This window comes from Protopterus annectens, chromosome 3.part0 (assembly GCF_019279795.1).
Source record: "Protopterus annectens isolate FY-2018-M chromosome 3.part0, PAN1.0, whole genome shotgun sequence".
Classification (NCBI taxonomy): domain Eukaryota; kingdom Metazoa; phylum Chordata; order Ceratodontiformes; family Protopteridae; genus Protopterus; species Protopterus annectens.
In genome coordinates this window covers 59103346-59124265 of record NC_056731.1, presented here as the reverse complement: position 1 = coordinate 59124265, position 20920 = coordinate 59103346, and the positions used below count along the sequence as shown (strand labels likewise).

The 20920-nt window shown below is 44.1% G+C and overlaps 1 protein-coding gene across 1 annotated transcript in view; it reads right to left on the bottom strand.

Annotated features, from left to right (window-relative positions):
* RP9 (RP9 pre-mRNA splicing factor) overlaps window positions 1–20920 on the bottom strand; it is a 316476-nt gene that overhangs the window by 151451 nt on the left and 144105 nt on the right. The window contains exon 3 of the mRNA XM_044064585.1: window positions 856–985. Within this exon, the coding sequence (XP_043920520.1) occupies window positions 856–985 (130 nt within the window). The remainder of the gene's footprint in view (window positions 1–855; window positions 986–20920) is intronic.

Genomic DNA, 20920 nt, shown 5'->3' with positions numbered 1-20920 from the left:
CCCACAAGTGCACAGCTGAACAAAATTATGTTCCTCTAAGCTCAACATCACCAAGCAATGACATTTAAAATAAACGTTTACACATAAACAAAACACAAAAACAACAGTAACAAGACAACCAATGGTGCCATAAGCTTCAACTGCTGCACTCCAACTCCAGGACCAACTAAAAATCCCAGTTCAACTGCATGTGCAGAAGCATTAACTGCCGCACCCCCGCATTCCACTCCAGCACCAGAAACATTTCACCCAGTCCACTAAGGAACCACAAGGTACCACATCTCCAAACCAGAACCAGCAATCCATACCCAGACTGATCCACAGATTGTACAAATACAGCCATCCTCACACCCTAATGGCCACGACCACACAACGATCATATCCTCCTCCTCCTCAATCTCACCAGGCACTCTATCACCGGCACCAGCTCCAAAATCCGGCATTATTTCCAGCTCAAACTTCATTCGGGATCCCTCCGACCCAACAAGACAAATCAGACTTCAAATTTCACACCGGCGAACTCCACTTCCACTTCTGTATCCAACGAGCCAATTCACACTGAAGGCCCTTCTTCAAGTTCCAAGTTCCAAAAGGTAAGGAAAACTAAACATCAGGATGCCACGGACAGACACACACTCGACCAGATGACACCCTACAACTCAACAATACAAGTAAGTACAACAACAAAACGTAAAGTGCACAACATGAGCTGGAGAGGCCACTGATATCTTGCTTCCGTTATCTTGTTTTAGGACACAAGTCTTCAGAAATATGAATTCTGTTTTACCTGCCGTTTGAAAAATTCTTATTTGAGGATTACTTATTTTATTAGTTTGTATGTTAGTCTGTACTTACACTGCATAACTTTGACTTCTTTACCCAAAGGCATCCACAACCCTTTGGTAGGTGCATGAGCAAGAAACTCTCTGGCATCTTCATTGCCTGGTGTATCTGGAATGCAGTCCTCTGGCTTTGTTTCATCTTCCTGTAAAAAGGTAGAATGATCAGTGAGCTTAGCAGATGACCAGTCAAAATCTCAAATAACATAATAATAATTTACTGGTGTGTGTGTGTGTGTGTGTGTGTGTGTGTGTGTGTAGAAATGTGATAATAATGTCACAGGTAATAATGTCACAGGTCGGGTTATTCTGACTAAAAGTCAACTGACATCAACACACCAAGGTGAGGCAATTCCAGTACAACGCATAGTGGACTACATTACTTTTAGAACTTGAACTTATAATTTATTTAATAAGTGACTTTTAACTGGCATTTTATTAGTATTACAAAAACAATTACACTGAATATAAAAAAATGCAACAACACAAACAAGCGACATCCACGCTACAAAAAGAAATGCATTTTGTAAAACATAAAAATAGAGAAAACAAATTTAATAAAACAACAAAAACAGTCATCTGATAAAACAATCAAACAAATATGATGATGGTATACAAGCACACAATATATTGTTTAGCAATCAGCTAAAATAATCCAACATCCTGTTATAAAATATCGTATGTAAATAAAATGGAACATTTGTTAACCACACATGCTCCAACCATGGAATATTTTTTCTTAGATTTGAAGTTAATATAACAGCATTTAATTTCCTAGTGTTATTTACTACAAGTTGCATTTTTTTAACGGTAACAACAAACTATTTTAGCAAGTTAACTACATATTATGTACACTGAGTGAAATACAAGTTTGATCTGAGTATAAAACACCCAAAGATACCTACTTTACGCACTATATTTTTCAAGTAGTCATCCCATAAGGAAGAAAACAAAATATTTAGTACAGAGTAAGAACAGTGTCAATTTTAAAAACAGAAGCTGGGTAACCATTGTCTAAAATATCCAAATGTAAAATGCAATTACTTTGCTCCTGGAAGTCAAAAGGTTAAAGACTAAGATACTGAAAAGTAGATGATTTTATAATAATTACCTCTTTAGCACATATAAAAGACACCGATTATTTAAACAAGTCTGTTAAGAATATTGTCTTACTCTTATCAAGGAAGTACACAAGTCTTAGCTTTTTAAGAAAAGGAAATGAGTCACTTCAAAACATTGTTGTTTAACAAATATTTACATTAAAAGAAAGGTTGAAAATATAAGAAAAATGTTTCAACACAGGCAACACACCAAACAGCTTCTGGCCATAAGAAGGAGAATTTGGAGTATCTGCACTATAAACTGTTCACTTTTTCTTATCTTGGTTTTAATTAAAACAGCAATGAAGGGATAATATTGTTTGAAATTCAAAAAATTATGTTAGAGTTGCACCAATACTTACAGAACAACAAATAATTTACAATTTTAAGTAACACAGTGAATACACTCTTTAAGCAATATACCCCAATGGGATGTGAGTAGTGCATGGGTTTACCTATGAATGGTCTGACTTAGCCAGAAGGATGAAACCTTTATGATGACACAAAAGACAGCTGCAGGTAAATTTGTATTACTCTTACAAAATGCCATTATTTAAAAAAAATAATTTACTTTCCTTTTTAAAGAATTGTAATGCATTATGGCACCCCCATTTCAAGTCCAAATCTTCTCACCATGCTACAGTATCATGGGATGCCTTAAAATAAGAAGTTATGTACCTACCATAACGTTCCATGTTAGTTGTCTTCTCTCGCCTTCTTTCTTGCTTGATGGGTTCGGAGCCGATCCTCGGCTCCGACTCGGCACTTGCTAAGCTCGAGAGTCACTTTTACCAGCTCGAGGCAGCCCCATATCCCATGATGCAAGGAGGTAAGTACCCAGATCTCGTTTGTTGACAAAGGGCAATAGCACCAAGCATAAAATACTTCCCAAAGGAAGACGAAACTTACAGATGGAAAAAGGACCAGGTCTGAATGGTCTTTAGCATAATAGTTTCTTATACAAGGTCTGTCCAGGCCAGGGGGAAGGAGGGAGGGTCGCAAGAAAGAAGACAACTAACATGGAACGTTATGGTAGGTACATAACTTCTTAATGTTAAGTTGTCAATCTCGCCTTCATTCTTGCTTGATGGGACCGCGTCCCTAGCACCTCTATCCTGGGTGGCTCAATGGAACAAACTCTTGAGGACTGTAGAGCCAAAACTGGCTCTGTCCCTGGAGGCCAAGTCCAATTTGTAATGGGAAACAAAAGTGTGAGGAGTAGCCCAAGTGGCGCTGCACAAATAGTGTCCAAAGGAAGTCTAGCTTGAAAAGCTGTAGAAGTAGCTAAGCTCCTAGTTGAATGTGCTTTAGGTTTTGAGCACAGCTGTTTTCCCCTGATTATAAATTTCAGAGATGACCGAAGAAAGCCATCTGGACAAAGTCACTTTAGAAACAGGAAGGCCTTTTTATTATCCGCATAGGAAACAAAAAGTTGATCAGATTTTCTAAATTTTTTGTTCTGTCCAAATAATATCTAAGTTGACGATGGACATCAAGATAATGTAGCTTTTGTTCAGCTCTGTCTGAATAGTTAGGAAAAATACCGGAGATCAATGGATTGATTCAAATTGTTCTTTGAAGCGACCTTAGGTAAAAAGGTTGGGTTAGTTCTCAAAGATACTCTGTCTTTGTGAAAAACCAAATAGGGGGGTCGAACCGAAAGAGCATGAAGTTCAGACACCCTCCTGGCAGATGTAATAGCCACTAGAAATAACGTTTTCCAAGAAAGATATTTCAGGGAACAAGAAACAGCTGGCTCGAAGAGGAAGAATCAAGGATGTCAGCACTAAATTTAGATTCCACTGAGGAGGAGGATTCCTGATTGGAGGTTTTAGTAGGAAAATTCCTTTCAAGAAGGCCCTGCAGAGCCTATGGGACATAATATTATGATCTGCTATCCCGACATGAAAATTGGAAATAGCAGCCAATTGAACTCTGACTGTGGAAGAAGAGGAGCCTGCATGAAAAATCTCTGCTAAGAAGTCCAGAACTGCCTGAACAGGGGCAGTAAAAGGATCAATATTTTGGGCCTTAGCCCAATAAGAGAAACGTTTCCATTTGCTTGTGTAAATCCTCCTGGTAGAGGATTTTAGTGAAGATACTATGATGTCTCTAACTGGGTTAGAGATCAAAGGAAGCCTGGCTAAGGAAGGAAGTGGAGCAACCATGCTGTGAGGTTGAGAGAAGGGATTGACCGGTGCAGCTGACCGGATTGGTGAATCAGAAGATCTGGCACTGGGTCCAGATGCCACGGCTGCACCAAAAGGTGATGATGGAGGAACGGGAACCAAACTTGTCGAGGCCAGTAAGGGGCAATGAGAATCAATTTGGCTCTGAAAGCGGTAGCTTTCTGGATCACCTGAGGGATCAGAGGAAATGGAGGGAAGGCATAAAGAAGTCCCTGGGGCCAATCCTGGGTCAGAGCGTCTCTGGGGGGATGGCCTGATAGAGGAAGAGGCTGAAGAAGTCTGGACATTTGCTGTTTTGGGGAGTAGCAAAAGATCGCAACATGGACGACCCCATTCCAGAAAAATCTCTTCCGCTATAGATTGCTTGAGAGACCACTCGTGAGGCATGAGGATAGCTCTGCTCAATCTGTCCGCTATAATGTTGGTTTTCCCAGGGATATGCGTTGCTACCAGAAACCGATGAGAGGAGATCGCCCATTGCCAAAGTCTGAGCGCTTCTCGACACAAGGGGTAGGACTTGGTTCCGCCCTGTTTGTTGATATACCAAACTACAGACATGTTGTCTGTGTGGACTGCAATTGTCCCTACGGGAAGAAAGTCGTTGAGGGCTTGCAACGTTAAAAGCACTGCTCTCATCTCCAGGACATTTATGTGCAGATGGTACTCGAGCGGTTGCCACGTCCCATGAAGCATCCTCCCTTGATAATGACCCCCACCCGATCAGGGAGGCATCCGTGGTGACAGTGGCTATCGGGGACGGAGGTACAAAGCACCTGCCTTGGTGAACCTGAGACGATGTGATCCACCAAGCAAGATGCTCTTTGCATGTCTGTGTCACCAGAATCTGGTAACGCATTGGAAGTTGCTGGTATGACCACTGTGTGAACAGCATCCACTGAAGAAGGCATGTAGAATCGAGCCAGGGAAGAAGAGTAATGGCGCAGCCATGAGACCTAATACCTTTAGAACCATTCTGGCCTGTATTTTCTTGCTGGCCAGAATGATCCTGACATGAGTCTGAATGTCTGAAACTCTTTGTTCTGTAAGGGTAGCTGACATCGAACAGTGTTTAAGTTTGCCTATGAAGGTAATAGACTGGCAGGGCGATAAGGATGACTTTTCAAGTTGATTGAGATGCCCAAATGAGAACAAAGGTCTATTGTGTAATCCCTGGCTTGTATAAGCTGATGCCTGGTTGTGGCTGACAGGAGCCAGTCGTCGAGATACGGAAACACCTGGAATCCTTGACGTCTCAGGTGAGCCGTGACCACTGCCATGCATTTGGTGAACACTCTGGGGGCTGTAGTGAGACCAAAGGGCAGGGCTCTGAACTGGAAATGACTGGACCCCAGCCGAAGCGGAGAAATCTCCTGGAGCGTCTGTGAATTTTGATGTGATAGTACGCATCCTGAAGATCTATTGAGCACATCCAGTTGTCCTTCTGTAAGAAGGGCAGAATTGACTGAAGAGTGACCATTCGGAATCTTGTCTTCCTGACAGACTTGTTGAGTCTGCTGAGATCCAATATTGGTCTCCAGTCTCCCGTCTTTTGGGGACCAAAAAGAACCTTGAGTAGTTTGCGGGCTCTGAATGGTCTATTGTAACTGGCTGAATGGCTGTTTTATGCAGTAGTTATGCGATTTCTTACTCTGCAATGTCCCTTAGACCGGTGGTACATCTGGAAGGGAATTTGAGGGAAAGGACTTTCCTCGAAAGGAATTATGTAACCCTTGGATATGATCGACTGTACCCATCTGTCTTGAGTGAGGGAATGCCAGGCTTCTGGGTACAGTCATAATCTTCCCCCGACTGCCTCCAAGAAGGGTCAGCCGGGCTACACCTCAGGGATCCTGAAAAGGCTTGTCAGAGAGGCTCCCTGTTTCCCTGGTTCTTGGACCCCTCTGACTCTAGAGCGGGGTCTGTTATTGTTACCCCTCTGCCTCTAGGGGTAAACTGACCACGTGAATCCAGGCGTGACTCCTTGGGATTTACGGAACCACATCTTCCCACCCTTCTGTCCTTTGGGATAAGGCCTAGAAGGGGTGGAAAACGGACTCCAACAGCAGAAAGAGTCTTGCCGTCCTGCTCGCACCTGGTCAAGGTTTCCTTCACCTGAGGGCCAAACAAAGCTGACCCATCAAAGGGAGAATTTGTGAAGGACGCCTTAAAGGGATCCGCAAAATCACATAGCCACATCCAGGCTTGGCGTCTAAGAGCCACACCTGTGCCTCTTGACTCTACTCGCTCCATCCGCAGCATAAGATATTAGCCGCATGGAGGAGTTTGCAATGGAATTGAGGGTTCCTAGCTGAGAAGCAATTTTTCTTGAGCCCCTGCAGCTGTAGGATCCTGAACTACTTCTCCCAGCTCCTTCAGGATATCCCTCTGGAGTCTGGTGAAGTGACATAGGTAATTCAGCGAACGCATAGCAAAGGTCGCTGAGGAAAACATCCGCTTACTGTACCTATCCATGGTCCTAGAGTCCTTATTAGGAGGATGGACGGCACGGAAGGATCTGCAAGTTCCTTTTGGTGGCCGCAGCCACCACCATGGCATCAGCGGGACACCCTTAGTAAGGAATTGTTTGTCGCCGGGGCAGTGATAAATTTTGAAGGCCTCCTAGGGACTGGCTCTACAGAGTCAGGAGCTGCCCACGCCTTTCGTGCAATCACCTGCATAAGGGGTCGAAAGGCGGAGACACCCAGGAGGTGGAGGGCCGGGATCCAAACGCCTCTCGGTATACTGACTCATCCTCAGAGGGATTGTTGGTGGGCCAGTTTCCCTCTGTTTCAGAAGTTCTAGGATGTCTGAGAAGGAGACATCCTCAGAGGGGATCTAGGGATCCCTCTGACTCATCAAAGTCAGTATCCGAGTGACAGACTCGGGGAGTCTACATGCTTCCTCTTACAAGTCCTCTTCCTAGGAGGATCTCCCGAAACATCAGGAGAATCCTCGGAAGAGGGGGAAATTCCCAATGGGGAAACCTGAGGCGGAGGATCTCTGGGTCCTGTAGCAAGAGAAGTGGCAGAGATGTCAACAGGTACTATAGAGGGAGGAGCTACGGAACAGACTGCTGACTGATACCAGTGGCCAGTACACTCTTCATCACCTCGAATGCTCCCCTCCCAGGCAGGTCCGAGAGAACCCGCTCGAAGAGCTAGGAACTCCAGGGACCACCGAAGGGAAGTTTCCGAGGCAGATGTCGGAGCCGAGCTCACCAAGGCCGAGGCTCCAAGGGGAAGAGCGGGCTCGGACAAGGGTCCGATGCCACTCACCCCCTCGGAGGAGACCATGGAAGCCCGACCACGAATCCCTCTAAGGAAGGTCTCGAAGAGGAGATAAGAGTAGAGGCTGAAGGGACAGAAGTGGGTATCCGTCCTCCAGCCGTAGCAGTAACCATTCCCGAAGACTCCAACTCCAAGCTCTGGGGTAGAGTTGAAGGAGGAACTGTAACGGGGTGTGGACCAACAGTCGTCTGTTGAGACGGACTGTGTAACATTTGGGCCAGTACCTGTGACTTGAGTAATCTACTGACCACTCTCTCTAGGTCATGATCTGACAACCTGGATGACCTTGAAGATCGGCTCCGATGGCTCCGTTCCGATAGAAGAGGTGAAGCCGGAGCCGAAAGTATCGGCTCCAAGGAAGGAGACCTCGACCTCTTCCTGGAATGAGCCATCGGAGCCGATACTATAGATCCTGTCGGAGCCGACTTCTCGGAGCCGACAGAACGCCTCGATGTATCGGCTCCAGCCGGAGCCGATACAGCCACCAAAGTAACGGTGTCGGAGCCGATCGGAGCCGACACCGATGCCTGTGCCACATGGGTGTCGGAACCGATCGGAGCCAACATCGAAGTGGTCAATACAGATTCGGCACCGATAGCCATCGGTGCCGAAAGCTTTGTCAAGCCAGAATCGGCTCCAGCCGGAGCCGGTCTCGACTCAATGCAGTCGGAGCCGAGGCCGCAGGCTTAGATACAGAAGCCTGGGCCTTGGAAGGTTTTGCTGATTTTGGTGGAGCCGACTTAGCCGGAGAGCCCTCCAGCTTAAGAAGGCCCCTAAGAATCAGCTTATTCCGTCTCTCCTGCAGGACTCTCTGGCTGAAGGAGTGACAAATAGCACAGGAGTCCTGCAGGTGAAGAGGGCCCAGACAATACAGGCAAGAAGTGTGACCGTCTGTCAGAGACATCTTCTGACAGCACGAGTCACACTTCTTAAAACCTGAGACCCTCTCCTTTGACATGGTGCTGAAAAAACACACACACACACACCAGTCAAAATTAACTTAAATAAAATACCAAAAGGTATTCTATAAAAACCAACACACACACCCTAACAGGGGGGGGATGGGATAGGGAAAAGATTGACTAACAAAAAATTAAAGGAGACAGGGAATTTCTGTCAGAAAAGGTACAAAATAAACTTAAAAACTATCAATAAAAGGTTTTTGACTAAAAAGGGGCTTAAATATCACAAAAGTGAACAACTTACCAGGAGCTGGTAAAAAGACCTCCTAAGCGAAGCGGCAAACGAGATCTGGGTACTTACCTCCTTGCATCATGGGATATGGGGCTGCCTCGAGCTGGTAAAAGTGACTCTCAAGCTTAGCAAGTGCCGAGTCGGAGCCGAGGGATCGGCTCTGAACCCATCAAGCAAGAATGAAGGCGAGATTGACAACTTAACATCATGTATTTTAAGTGCATACTTCTGTGTACATCACGATACCTGTACAACACAACTTCTAGTGCAAATGATGCTACTTTTTTTTTTGAATAAGGTACAAGTACACATACATGCATCTCATTATATGTGTATGCTAAGAGAAATAAACATGATCTGTGTAAATTCAAACTTCTGCTGGAAATCTATCTGTTTAACAATATGCAGTGCCTTAAACATTAGAGCAAAGTCAAAATCATAATATAATTTCTTAAATAATGATAACTGCGGGTAGTTTCTGTTAAACATGGGGAAAATTAATACTGCCATGTTGAAGAAAACCCAAAATAGGGTTCCAGATATGATCTGAATAAATAAAAGTATAGTAGACCTCCCTAAACATTCAAACATGGACATTAATAAGAAGTTATGTACCTACCATAATGTTCATGTTAGTTGTCTTCTTCTCACCTTCTTTCTTGCTGGATGGGTTCGGAGCCGATCCTCGGCTCCGACTCGGCCTATACCAAAGCTCGAGAGCTATTTACCAGCTCAAGGCCCTCCCTATCTATATCCCCACAATGCTAGGCGTCCAATACCCAGATCTCGTTTGGTAGAGCTAACACCATGGAGACACCTGTGCCAACTATAAGGATTATCTACAGTGGTAACAGAGGGGGACATAACCTAGGAATAGTCCAGTAGAGGAATACGGCCTCAGAAGGATTCTTCTCAGTCTGTCCAGGCTAGGGGGATGGCGGGTGGGATGCAAGAAAGAAGGCGAGAAGAAGACAACTAACATGAAACGTTATGGTAGGTACATAACTTCTTAATGTTAAGTTGCCAATCTCGCCTTCATTCTTGCTGGATGGGACAGTGTCCCTAGCACCTTAGTCCTGGGTGGCTCATCGGAACAGACTCTTGAGCACAGTAGAACCAAACTCAGCCCGATTCCTGGAGGCCACATCCAACTTGTAATGAGAAATAAAGGTATGAGGAGTGGCCCACGTGACTGCAGCACAAATAGATTCCATTGGGAGCCTTGCTTGAAAAGCTACCGACATGGCTAACGCTCTGGTGGAATGAGCTTTTGTGTCTTAATTGGTAAATGAAGGATATGATTGAAGCCACCCATCTGGATAAAGATACTGGCAAGCCCTGCTTGCCCTCAGCATAAGACAGGAAGAGTTGGTCTGACTTCCTAATTTGTTTTGTCCTATCCAAATAAAATCGTAATTGCCTGTGAACATCCAAAAAGTGCAGCTTTTGTTCAGCTCTGTTTGAATAGTTAGGAAAAAAGACAGGAAGCTCAATCACCTGATTCAGGTTTGTCTCAGAAGAAACCTTGGGCAAAAAGGAAGGGTTAGTTTTAAGTGAGTCTCTATCCTTGTGAAAAACAAGATAGAGAGGATGAATGCAGAAGGCTTGAAGTTCCAACACTCTTCTAGCTCAGGTGATAGCTACTAAGAAGAGAGAGTCTTCCAGGAGAGTAATTTTAAAGAACAGGAGGCCGCAGGTTCAAAGGAAGGGAGAATCAAGGAAGTTAATATCTGGTTTAAATCCCACGGAGGTGGGGGATCTCTAACTGGGGGCCTAGGTAAAATAGTCCCTTTAAGAAAGGCCTTATAAAGTTTGTGGTACATGATGCTGGTTTCTGACAGGCCAGCATGGAAATTAGTGATAGCAGCCAACTGGACCCTAATGGTGGCAGACGAAGAACCTGCTCGAAAAAGTTCTGCCAAAAAATCCAGAACACTGTGGACAGGGGCTGTAAAAGGATCTATATTCCTGTTCTCTGCCCAGCAGGAGAAACGTTTCCACTTACTAGCATAGGTTTTTCTGGTAGTAGATTTATGTGAAGAAAGGATGATTTCACGTACTGGCTGAGAAATCTGTGGAAGCCTGGCTAAGGTTGGAAGTGGAGCAACCAAGCTGTGAGGTTGAGAGACTGAAGGGATTGGTGCAGCCCGCCCGACTGATGGACCAACAGGTCTGGCACTGGGTCCAGACTCCAGGGCTGCTCCAACAGATGACGCAGGAACGGGAACCAAATTTGTCGAGGCCAGTAAGGAGCAATGAGGATCACCCTGGAACCCAAAGCGGTCGCTTTCTGAATTAGTTTGGGAATTAAGGGAAAAGGAGGGAATGCATACAGAAGATCCCGGGGCCAATCGTGGACTAGAGCGTCTCTGGGGGAATGGCCGGGGAGGGGGAATAGAGTGAAGAAGTCTTTGCACTTGCTGTTGAGAGGGGTTGCGAAAAGGTCGCAGCAAGGTTGACCCCAACTATGGAAAATCTTGTCTGCTATTAACTGATTGAGAGACCACTCGTGAGGCATGAGAATGGCTCTGCTCAGCCTGTCTGCTATGACGTTGGACTTCCCAGGTATGTGCGTTGCTATCCGTTGGGAAGAGATCGCCCACTGCCAGAGTCTGAGTGCTTCTCGACATAAGGGGTAGGGATCTGGTTCCGCCCTGCTTGTTGATGTACCACACTACAGACATATTGTCTGCTTGAATTGCAATAGTCCTGATAGGTAGAGAGTCCTGAAGAGCTTGCAATGCTAAAAGTACCGCTCTCATCTCCAAGACGTTTATATGCAGGTGGTATTCTAGGGGTTGCCACATGCCCTAGACAGTCCTGCCCTGAAAATGCCCCCCACCCGATCAGGGAGGCATCCGTGGTCACCGTGGCAACAGGAGTAGGAAGAACAAACGTTCTGCCCTGGAGAACTGTAGGGGAGACCATCCACCAAGCCAGGTGGTCTTTGCATGTTTGAATGATCATTATTCTGTGGGACACTGGGAGCTGTTGAAAGGACCATTGGGTAAAAAGCATCCACTGAAGGATCCGCATGTGGAAATGAGCCAGGGGAACTAGAATGATCGCTGCCGCCATAAGACCCAATGTTTTTAGTACAAATCTGGCCTGAATAGTCTTGCTCTTTAGTAGTACTTGCACATGTTGGCGAATGTCTGATACTCTGTCTCGAGGAAGTTTTGCAGACAGATCTTTTGTGTTTATTTCTGTGCCCATAAATGTTATAGATTGACAAGGTGACAATGCAGACTTTTCAAAATTTATTGATATACCTAGCTCGGAGCAAGTCTGAATGGTATAGTCCCTGGCTCGCAGAAGTTGATGCCTGGTGGAAGCAGTAAGGAGCCAGTCGTTGAGAAATGGAAACACCTGGAATCCCCGTCGTCTCAGGTGAGCCGTAGCCACTGCCATGCATTTGGTGAACACCCTGGGGGCTGTGGTGAGACCAAAGGGCAGGGCTCTGAATTGATAGTGACTGGCTCCCAGCCGGAAGCAGAGAAACCTTCTGGAGCGCCTGTTCATTTTGATATGGTAGTATGCATCCTGAAGGTCTATAGAGCACATCCAATTGTCCTGACCCAAAAAGGGTAGAATAGACTGAAGCGTGACCATCCAGAACTTTGTTCTTTGGATAGACCTGTTCAGTCTGCTGAGATCCAGAACGGGTCTCCAGTCCCCTGTCTTTTTCGATATCAAAAAGAACTTGGAGTAAATTCCGGATCCTTGCTTGTCTGCTGGGACTGGGTGGATGGCCCTCTTTTTTAGCAGATTTGAAATTTCTAGTACTGCTTGATCCCTTAGCGCAGGTGGGAGATCTGGAAGGGATCTGTTTCTTTGTACAGGGGTGTGGACGAAGGTAATTTTGTAACCCTTAGATATGATAGACTGTACCCATTTGTCTTGTGTGAGGAGTTGCCAGGCTTCTGGGTACAGTGACAACCTTCCCCCAACTGCCTCCAAAGGTGGACAGTCGGGCAGCCCCTCAGGGGTGCTGGAAGGGTTTGTCAGAGAAAGATTCCCTGCTACCCTGATTCTGTGGACCCCCTCTGCCCCTCGGGCAGCGTCTATTATTGTTCTCTCCTCTGCCCCTGGAGGGAAACTCGCCATGTGCGTCAGGCATGACTCCCTGGGGTTTGCGAAACCACATTTTTCCACCCTTCTGACCTTTCGGGTATGGTCTAGATGTGGCAAAGAGAGTCTTGCCTTCCTGCTCGCACCTGGTAAGTGTATCCTTCACCTGTGGTCCGAACAAAGCCGAACCATCGAAGGGGGTGTTGGTGAAGGACGCCTTATAGGGGTCAGCAAAGTTGCACAACCACATCCAGGCATGTCGTCTCAAGGCTACACCTGTGCCTGAGGCCCTACTCGCCCCATCGGCTGTATAAGAAATGAGCCGCATGGAGGAGTTAATGGAGTTAAGGGTTGCCAGCAGGGAGTTGAACTTTCCCTGAGAACCCGCAGCAGATGGATCCTAAAGGGTATCACCCAATTCCTTAAGGATACCCCTTTGAAGGCAGGTGAAATGTCACAGGTAGTTCAGCAACCACATGGAAAAGGTCGCTGAAAAAAAACATCCGCTTCCCGTACCTGTCCATTGTCCTAGATTCTTTATTAGGTGGATGGACAGGGACAGAAGGATCAGCCAACTCCTTCTTAGTGGCTGCTGCAACCACCATGGCATCAACAGGGACACCCTTCGTAAGAAACTGTTTGTCGGATGGGGCTGTAATAAACTTTATGGGCCTACGGAGAGTTGGTTCCACTGTGTTCGGGGCCGTCCACGCCTTCTGAGTCACCACTTCCATGAGTGGGTTGAAAGGAGGCGACACCCAGGAGGTGGAGGGGTGAGAACCAAATGCATCCAGGTACACCGACTTGTCCTCGGAGGGGTTAAGGGCAGTCCAGTTCCCCCCTCTGCCTAAGGATCTCAAGGATGTCTGAAAAGGAGACATCCTCAGAGGGGGACCCTTCCGAATCCTCCAAATAGGTGTCTGAGGTGACTTGACTCGGGGGGAGTCAACATGTTTCCTCTTACATTTTTTCTTCAGAGGGGGCTCCTCGCAATGATCAGGGGAGGCCTTGGAAGAGGAAGACACACCCAATGGGGCTGCCTGGAGCATCTGTTCTCCACGCTTGGGGTCAGGAGGGTGAACAGAGACCGACGTAGGCACCATAGGAGGAGGAGCCGAAGGAGCCGATCATGGGTCCGACCCAGGAGTCAGTACGCTCCTCATGATTTCAAAGGCGCCCCTATCCAGCAGAGAGGAAGGTCCCCGCTCCGAAGAGATGAGAACCCCTCCCGGCACCGAGAGTGCCGGCTCCGAGGCTGATGTCGGGGCCGGGCTCACCTGTTCCCAGGCACCGAGAGGGAGAACGGGGTCGGACAAGGGTCCGATGCCACTTGCCTCCTCGGAGTCGACGAGGGAGTCACGGCGCCCGGATCCCTCCACGGACGGAACCAATGAAGAGATCGGAGCTGACGAAGGAGCCGAAATGTGTGGTATCGGCTTCCACGTACCGACAATTCAAGCCCAATGAGCTCCAGCTCCGAACATAATGGAAGAGTCGGAGGAGGAATTGATGAAGATGCAGGGATAGCCGCAGTCTGTTCAGAAGGGCTAGACAACATTTGGGTAACTGCCTGTGACTTTAGGAGTCTACTGACCACCCTCTCGAGGTCGTGATCAGAAAGCCTGGAAGACCGAGAGGAATGTGACCTATGGCTCCGCTCCGACTGTAGTAATGGAGATCTTGGAGCCGAACGAACAGACTCCAAAGAGGGAGATCTGGAGCATTTTCGGCTCAGAGAAGGCTCTGACACTACAACTGGAGCCAAACTGAGATCTCAAAGTGTCGGTTCCAGTCAGAACCGACGAGGAGGCAGTAGCTCCGCTTGGCAATGGCTCCGAACAGGGAGCCGACGGTTTGGCGGGCTTGGAGGGTTTACCCGACGAAGGCTTAGTCGGGGACCCTTCAGGCTTAAGTAAGCCCCTCAAAATAAGTTTGTTCCTACGCTCCTGCAGGACTCTCGGACTGAAGGCATGACAGACCGAACAAGAGTCCTGCAGGTGTAGGGTGCCCAAACAATACACACAAGAAGTGTGACCGTCTGTCAGAGACATCTTCTGACAGCACGAGGCACACTTCTTGAAACCTGAGACCTTAGTATCCTTAGACATAATGACACTATAACAGGGTACCAAGGAAATAGGTAACTAGTGCCTAACACACTACAAACACACACACACACGCGCACTAGAACTAACACTACAATAATATAGTAGTAATAAGAGTAATTAATATTGCTATAAAAATACAGTTAACAAGACTAGTAGAAATATAAATATAAATAAGAAAAAACTAACTCTACCCTAAAGGGTGTGTGGGGGGGGGGACTCTGAAAACTACTAGCAAAGAGAGTTTCTAAATGGGATTTCTCAAGGGATCAGAAAGGGGACACTAAAAGAAAAATATCTAACAAGAAAATAGCTATTTATATATGAATAAACTTAGTAAAAAAGTTTTATACGACCTGGAGGCGGTAAAAACGCAACCTCGTAGCTGAAGCGGCAAATGAGATCTGGGTATTGGACGCCTAGCATTGTGGGATATAGGGAGGGCCTCGAGCCGGTAAATAGCTCTCGAGCTTTGGTATAGGCCGAGTCGGACCCAAACCCATCCAGCAAGAATGAAGGTAAGATTGACAACTTAACATACTTGGTTCCAAAGCAAGGGTGTGGCCTAAAGTTTGATGTTCTATCATGGAATCTGAATGGAGAGGAGTTTTAGATATAGCAAGATTCTCCTTAACCATTATGCAATAATGTAAGTGAATACCTCACTAGTAAAGCTCATTAAGACTACTGGATCTTACCAGGTGGAACAGACCAAGGTTTAGATAATGTAGTAGTTTTAGACTGGTTAATAAAAAAAATATTTATGTCCTCAATAAACATGTTTTCATACAATTTAAGAAATATTTTAGCAATTACAGATGCACGTGACTTGTAAAATAGGCAAGACAACCATCTGGTCCTAGAGATTTTTTTTTTGCTGTTTACTTACTGCTGATATAACAATGTCTAATGCAACTTTTGCATTTAAAACATGTTCGTCTATTGTGTGGATGGTATCAGACAGAATCCACATACAATTAATACAATTAAAAGTTATGACAATGTCATTATAAAGATCATGCAAAAAAAAAAATCAATAATTTGTCTCCCTGATGTAAGAAAAACCTGGCTACCAACAGAAATATTTTAAATGAGGGTGGTTCCATCTTTAAAATCATAGCAAAATACACAGAAAGTGGTGAGCTCCACTCTGGGTATATGGAGCTGAAAATATAGCACCCAGCCAACCAACTTGATCATAGATTTACCTGAAAGTTGATCTTCTAAAGCCAGTTACTACACTTCTTGAAGAGAACTTCCTGACCCTTTTGGCAGAAATCAATTTTCTGTAAATTTTTCAATTCTTTAACTACCTTTTTTTTAGAGAAAGACGCTTAACAGATCAAGTATCACTTAACTGAAATTTTAAAAGCAGATGCTTTAAAGGCTATCTATATTGCAAAACCTTTTCATTAATCACTCACTTCATTCAGTAAGTCACTCAGCCTTTCTTCAACACAATTACAAACATCTGGGATCTGTACCAAATTCAAATTTATCCTCCACATAGAAGGTTTGGAAGACTTCCTTTCCTAATTGATTAGTCTTCTGTATATCTAACATCTCTAATTACTTCTGCAATTCAGTAAATGGCTACAGGAAATTAGAAAGAATGCAGAACCAAAACCTACATGTAACAGCAAAAAGTAAAATTTCTCTGAGTAGGATACACATACCTGTTTAAGTTCAAAAAGTCAGAAAGTTCAATGAGGTCTGATACACTTTTGCTATAAGAACTCCTTATGATTCACATTTTCCTCTAGAGTCAGATATAATGAATCACATTCCAATATCCAGCAGTAGCCAAATCAAGATTAGAACTGCCTTTTACTAGATCAGTGACTGAAGCCAAAAATTCAGTTTGATTATAGCAGGCAGCATAACATGTTAAACAATTAAAGCTTTTACTGTCAAGTTCAGTCTGCATTCTAACCAATACTACCTACATTCTGAGTCAAAATGGATCCCCAAGGATAATGTAGCTTATTTCTAATGACGACAACAAAAACATGAACCTATAAACCAGAAGCACTACACAGAGTTCCTCACGGTTATAAAACAACTTATCCATCTCTTCTTCAAAGGCAATATATGTTAGAACATATTCTTAAGGCCTGACTGCACTGCACTATTATGAAAGAGGAAATATAACTTCCCATAGGCAAGTGTTTGAAAGCCCTTAAATTTCAGAATATGCAAATAATTACCATGGCATTACCAACTTAGTGACAAAAATTATTAAAAAGTACTTAACACAAAAAAGTAATATTTTTTGACACAATCAGGTTTTCACAGGTCCTTAATCATTTTCAGGCATCATAAAGGATGAAATTTAAACCAAATCCAACTTTACAGCTATCACAGTATAAGTACTTAAAAGATGTATAATTTGCACATCACAATATAAAATATATATACACACACACACATACACACACACACACACACACACACACACACACACACACACACACACACACACACACACACAGGTCTATATCACCAAATCGCGGAAAGCGAACAGCTTTAACTTTGAAAATGCCATTCATTGAGGTGTTTATTGTGAGATTGAGGTACAGTGAAGAGCAGAAAATTTGCCCTTTCATCACTGTAGTACTATCTCGGAGTTGGTATACATAATTAGCGTGGGGTGTGGGGGGCTGACTTTGACGAACGGCATTTTCGATGCTAAAGCCATTCGCATTCCTGTCATTTCAATTTGGTGCAATAGACCCCACACCCACAGCCTGACCTACAACTGTTTTGAAGGATAATTAAATAACTCTTCTAAATAAACCTAAAAGGACCATCAAGTTAATGAAAACTGAAATAAAAAATACTGAGCAAGATTCACTTAATCACTTGAAAATGACTAAAGAATTCAAACTGCAGTCACTGCATCCACCTGATTGTGAGCCTCCAAATCCCTGCTGCCTTCATTTGTTAAGAACCCAAGTTTCCATCTCCTTCAGTGGAGGCTTCTTTTGCCCTCATCTGTAGGCACCAATCAATTCTCTTCTAAGACAAAGCGATAACTTCTGATTTAGAGGTGCAGATTTTTCAACCAAACTACTTCACACTTGGAAGTGAATCACTCCAGTTCACACTAGAGATCATAGTTATTTAAGACTAAGAGGACATCATCTATAAACAAAAATGTTGCGGACTTCGCACCTCCAGACCTGAAGTTCGAAGTTCTCTAAACCCTAGCTATGCCTTAACATCCTGTCCATTAAAAAAAAAAGTGTGAAGACAAGACTCATCCTTAGCTGAATCTTATACCCACCCTGAATGTATCTGATGCAATGCTAAGAACATGGACACAACTCTCAAGGACTGAATGAAATCCAACATCAGCCTCGAGACCATATAGTACTGTAGCACTTCCCTCAAGACATTTTGGGGTGTACAGTCATATTCCTTCTTTAGCACCACAACACACAAGTTGACATCAGTCCCAAACTCCCACAACCACTGTGATATCTGTGCAAGGGTAATGTGCTTCTCCACTGTTTCATGGCCAGGATGAAATCTGCATTGTTCTTCCTGAATGAAAAATTTGACTTGTCAAAAGGACAAAGTTCTCAATGTACCAGTCAATCTGCATAACCATTCCCACCTAAAATTATGACATTTGGGTAGCAACTACAGTGATACGATTATGGATACAAAAAACAAAAATAAGGTCCCTTACAGTGTAGCTGGATGCGGTCAATGGGAAAGAGTGCAGAGTTTGGTAATATAGGCTATCTCAGAGTGCAGCCACTACTCCTTTGCATTTGTAAGAGTCAGCTGAGGTAACTGGTCACCTTAAGAAAATGTTTTCTGGATGCCTTTCACAGTCCTAGATTACTGGAAGGAAATCCTAGGACACATTAAAAGATTCATTTACTTAGCTTACAAGGGAATGTCTGGGGATTCCAAAGAATGAACTAATTTTGGCATGCACTACTCAGAGTATTACCAACGTGTATGACTTTTCCAAGTGTTAAGTATACTTGGTAAGTCAGATTTTGTGAAAACAAGTAACATCCTCTTTTCACCTGCTGCAACTTGTGTAAGAATTATTTGAAGATTCTCTGAAGTTGTTTATTGTCTGTAATTCTATTACCACATGTATTCATAACATTTTTGGTAACTAATTCTGATAAGCATCTCTTTTTCCATCTGTGAGTAGCACATCTGTGCGTCTATTAAAGGAATACTGGTCTGCTTGTAAAAGCAATATACCTAGGCCATGCTGACTGGCTGGCACTGCAGTAGTCAGAGTGACATCACAGAACTTAGTTATGAAACATCTTATCAACTAGAAACTCCTCTCTTGTTCTGATGACCAACAAAATTGCTGCACAGTGTTCCTTCCTTAGCAGCACTGTGACATCCGACGTGAGGGTTAAACATGGACAGGTACTACACCATGCTTAAGAAATGTATAAGAGGTGATTCGTTAGAAGGTTTCTGCATGTTAACAATGTCTTTGACCTTGTTATACCTCGTCACCAACTACTCGTAGCCCACTTGTTATTAAAACACGTTTTTGAATTTCGGATCCCGTGACCTTAATCTATAAAAGTTCAACTTCAGAGGAAGCTTGTTTTATTCAAGTGAAAGCGCTTAACCATTCTTTGTTTGTTGGCATTACAATAAACTTTTGTTCACTTTTACTTGGTCTCATTGAAGGTGTTGTGGACTGTTATGAGCGTTGAATAGGGGCGAATTCCCAAGACACAGAGACGGAATTTTGTACACAGTGCATTTGCTGCTTTTTCTTTTCTAGTTGAACTTTTATGGTTGTTGCACTGTTTGCTTCAGTTGAGTTATGACATTAATCTATCAAATAGCTTTATTAGTTGCATTATTATATTCCTTCTTTAGAGCTCCCCAGACTAAAATGTCATCAATTATGGTAATGCCATTCAGCCCCTTCAACTATAACTGGTATTACTCCCTTACACACGTCTTGTGCTGAAGACATTCATAAAAGTAGCCTTAGAAATTGGTATTGCCTAGGAGTGTACTGAAAGTACAAATGTTGGAACTGGGTTCTTCCAACTATCTACCCAAACTTCTAGTTTGTAACAAGCGCAGAAAATAATTTAGCATTTGACATATCACCACTTCTAGCTTTTCAGTAAACTGAAGCAGATAATTCCCCCCTTTTAAACCACTTGTTTAGGTCTTGGAGAATCATATACTCTTATTCCATCCTTTGTCAGAAGTGCTACCATACTATTCACTCATTTTGTGGAGTCTTGTTTAATCACAGAACACACACTTGCTCATTCCGGTCTTTCAGTGCAACAGGTAACATTGCAGCATGAATCAGAGACAATGCTCAGACAAACTTTCTGTTAGATATTCATTCTGCAGACACCCTACACCTATACTTCTCAGAAATTCAGGTCAAAACTAAGGGATTGTGGCTGACCAAGTCTGCAGATGACTGCAAACTAGGTGCAATCATTGAATCCACAAATGATGTCAGTATACTGCAGGTGGGACTCATGCAGACCAACGACTGGCATATTGTCACAGCCTCAAACTGAATGCAAAGAAATACATCATTACTTTCTTCAGCACAATGTCCTCTCACACGATCAAATCAACAATACCCTAAAGTACCCACGAAGTGGTAAGGGACCTGGGATCACAAGTCGACTGATATCTAAACTTCGACCACCACATGTCTACTGTAGTAAGGAAAGCTTTCTACGTAGCACACTTGATTAGTAAAGGCATCCCCTTGAGAGTAAAAGAAGTTATAACCCCCCCCCCATACTTGGCACTAATCTGACCCATAATTTAGTATAACTACCCATTTGGCATGCACCATACTTAACACCTGCAGCAATTTAGACAGACCATAGAGGTTTCTAACAAAGAAGATCACGGGTCTCCAGCATATGCCTTATACAGCCCAACTAAAGTCCCTGTCACTATACTTCGTATAATACAGACTTCTTAGAGGAGACTTGCGCCTGGCCTACAGAACATCAAAAAATAGACCAGCAGACTGTGGCAGCAACATTTTTGTATTTAAATTGAAAACTTAACAGCAGTATATAAAAGACAGACTGGTTTCGGCTACTTAGTTACATAGCCTTCATCAGTGTAATGATACATAATTAACTAGTC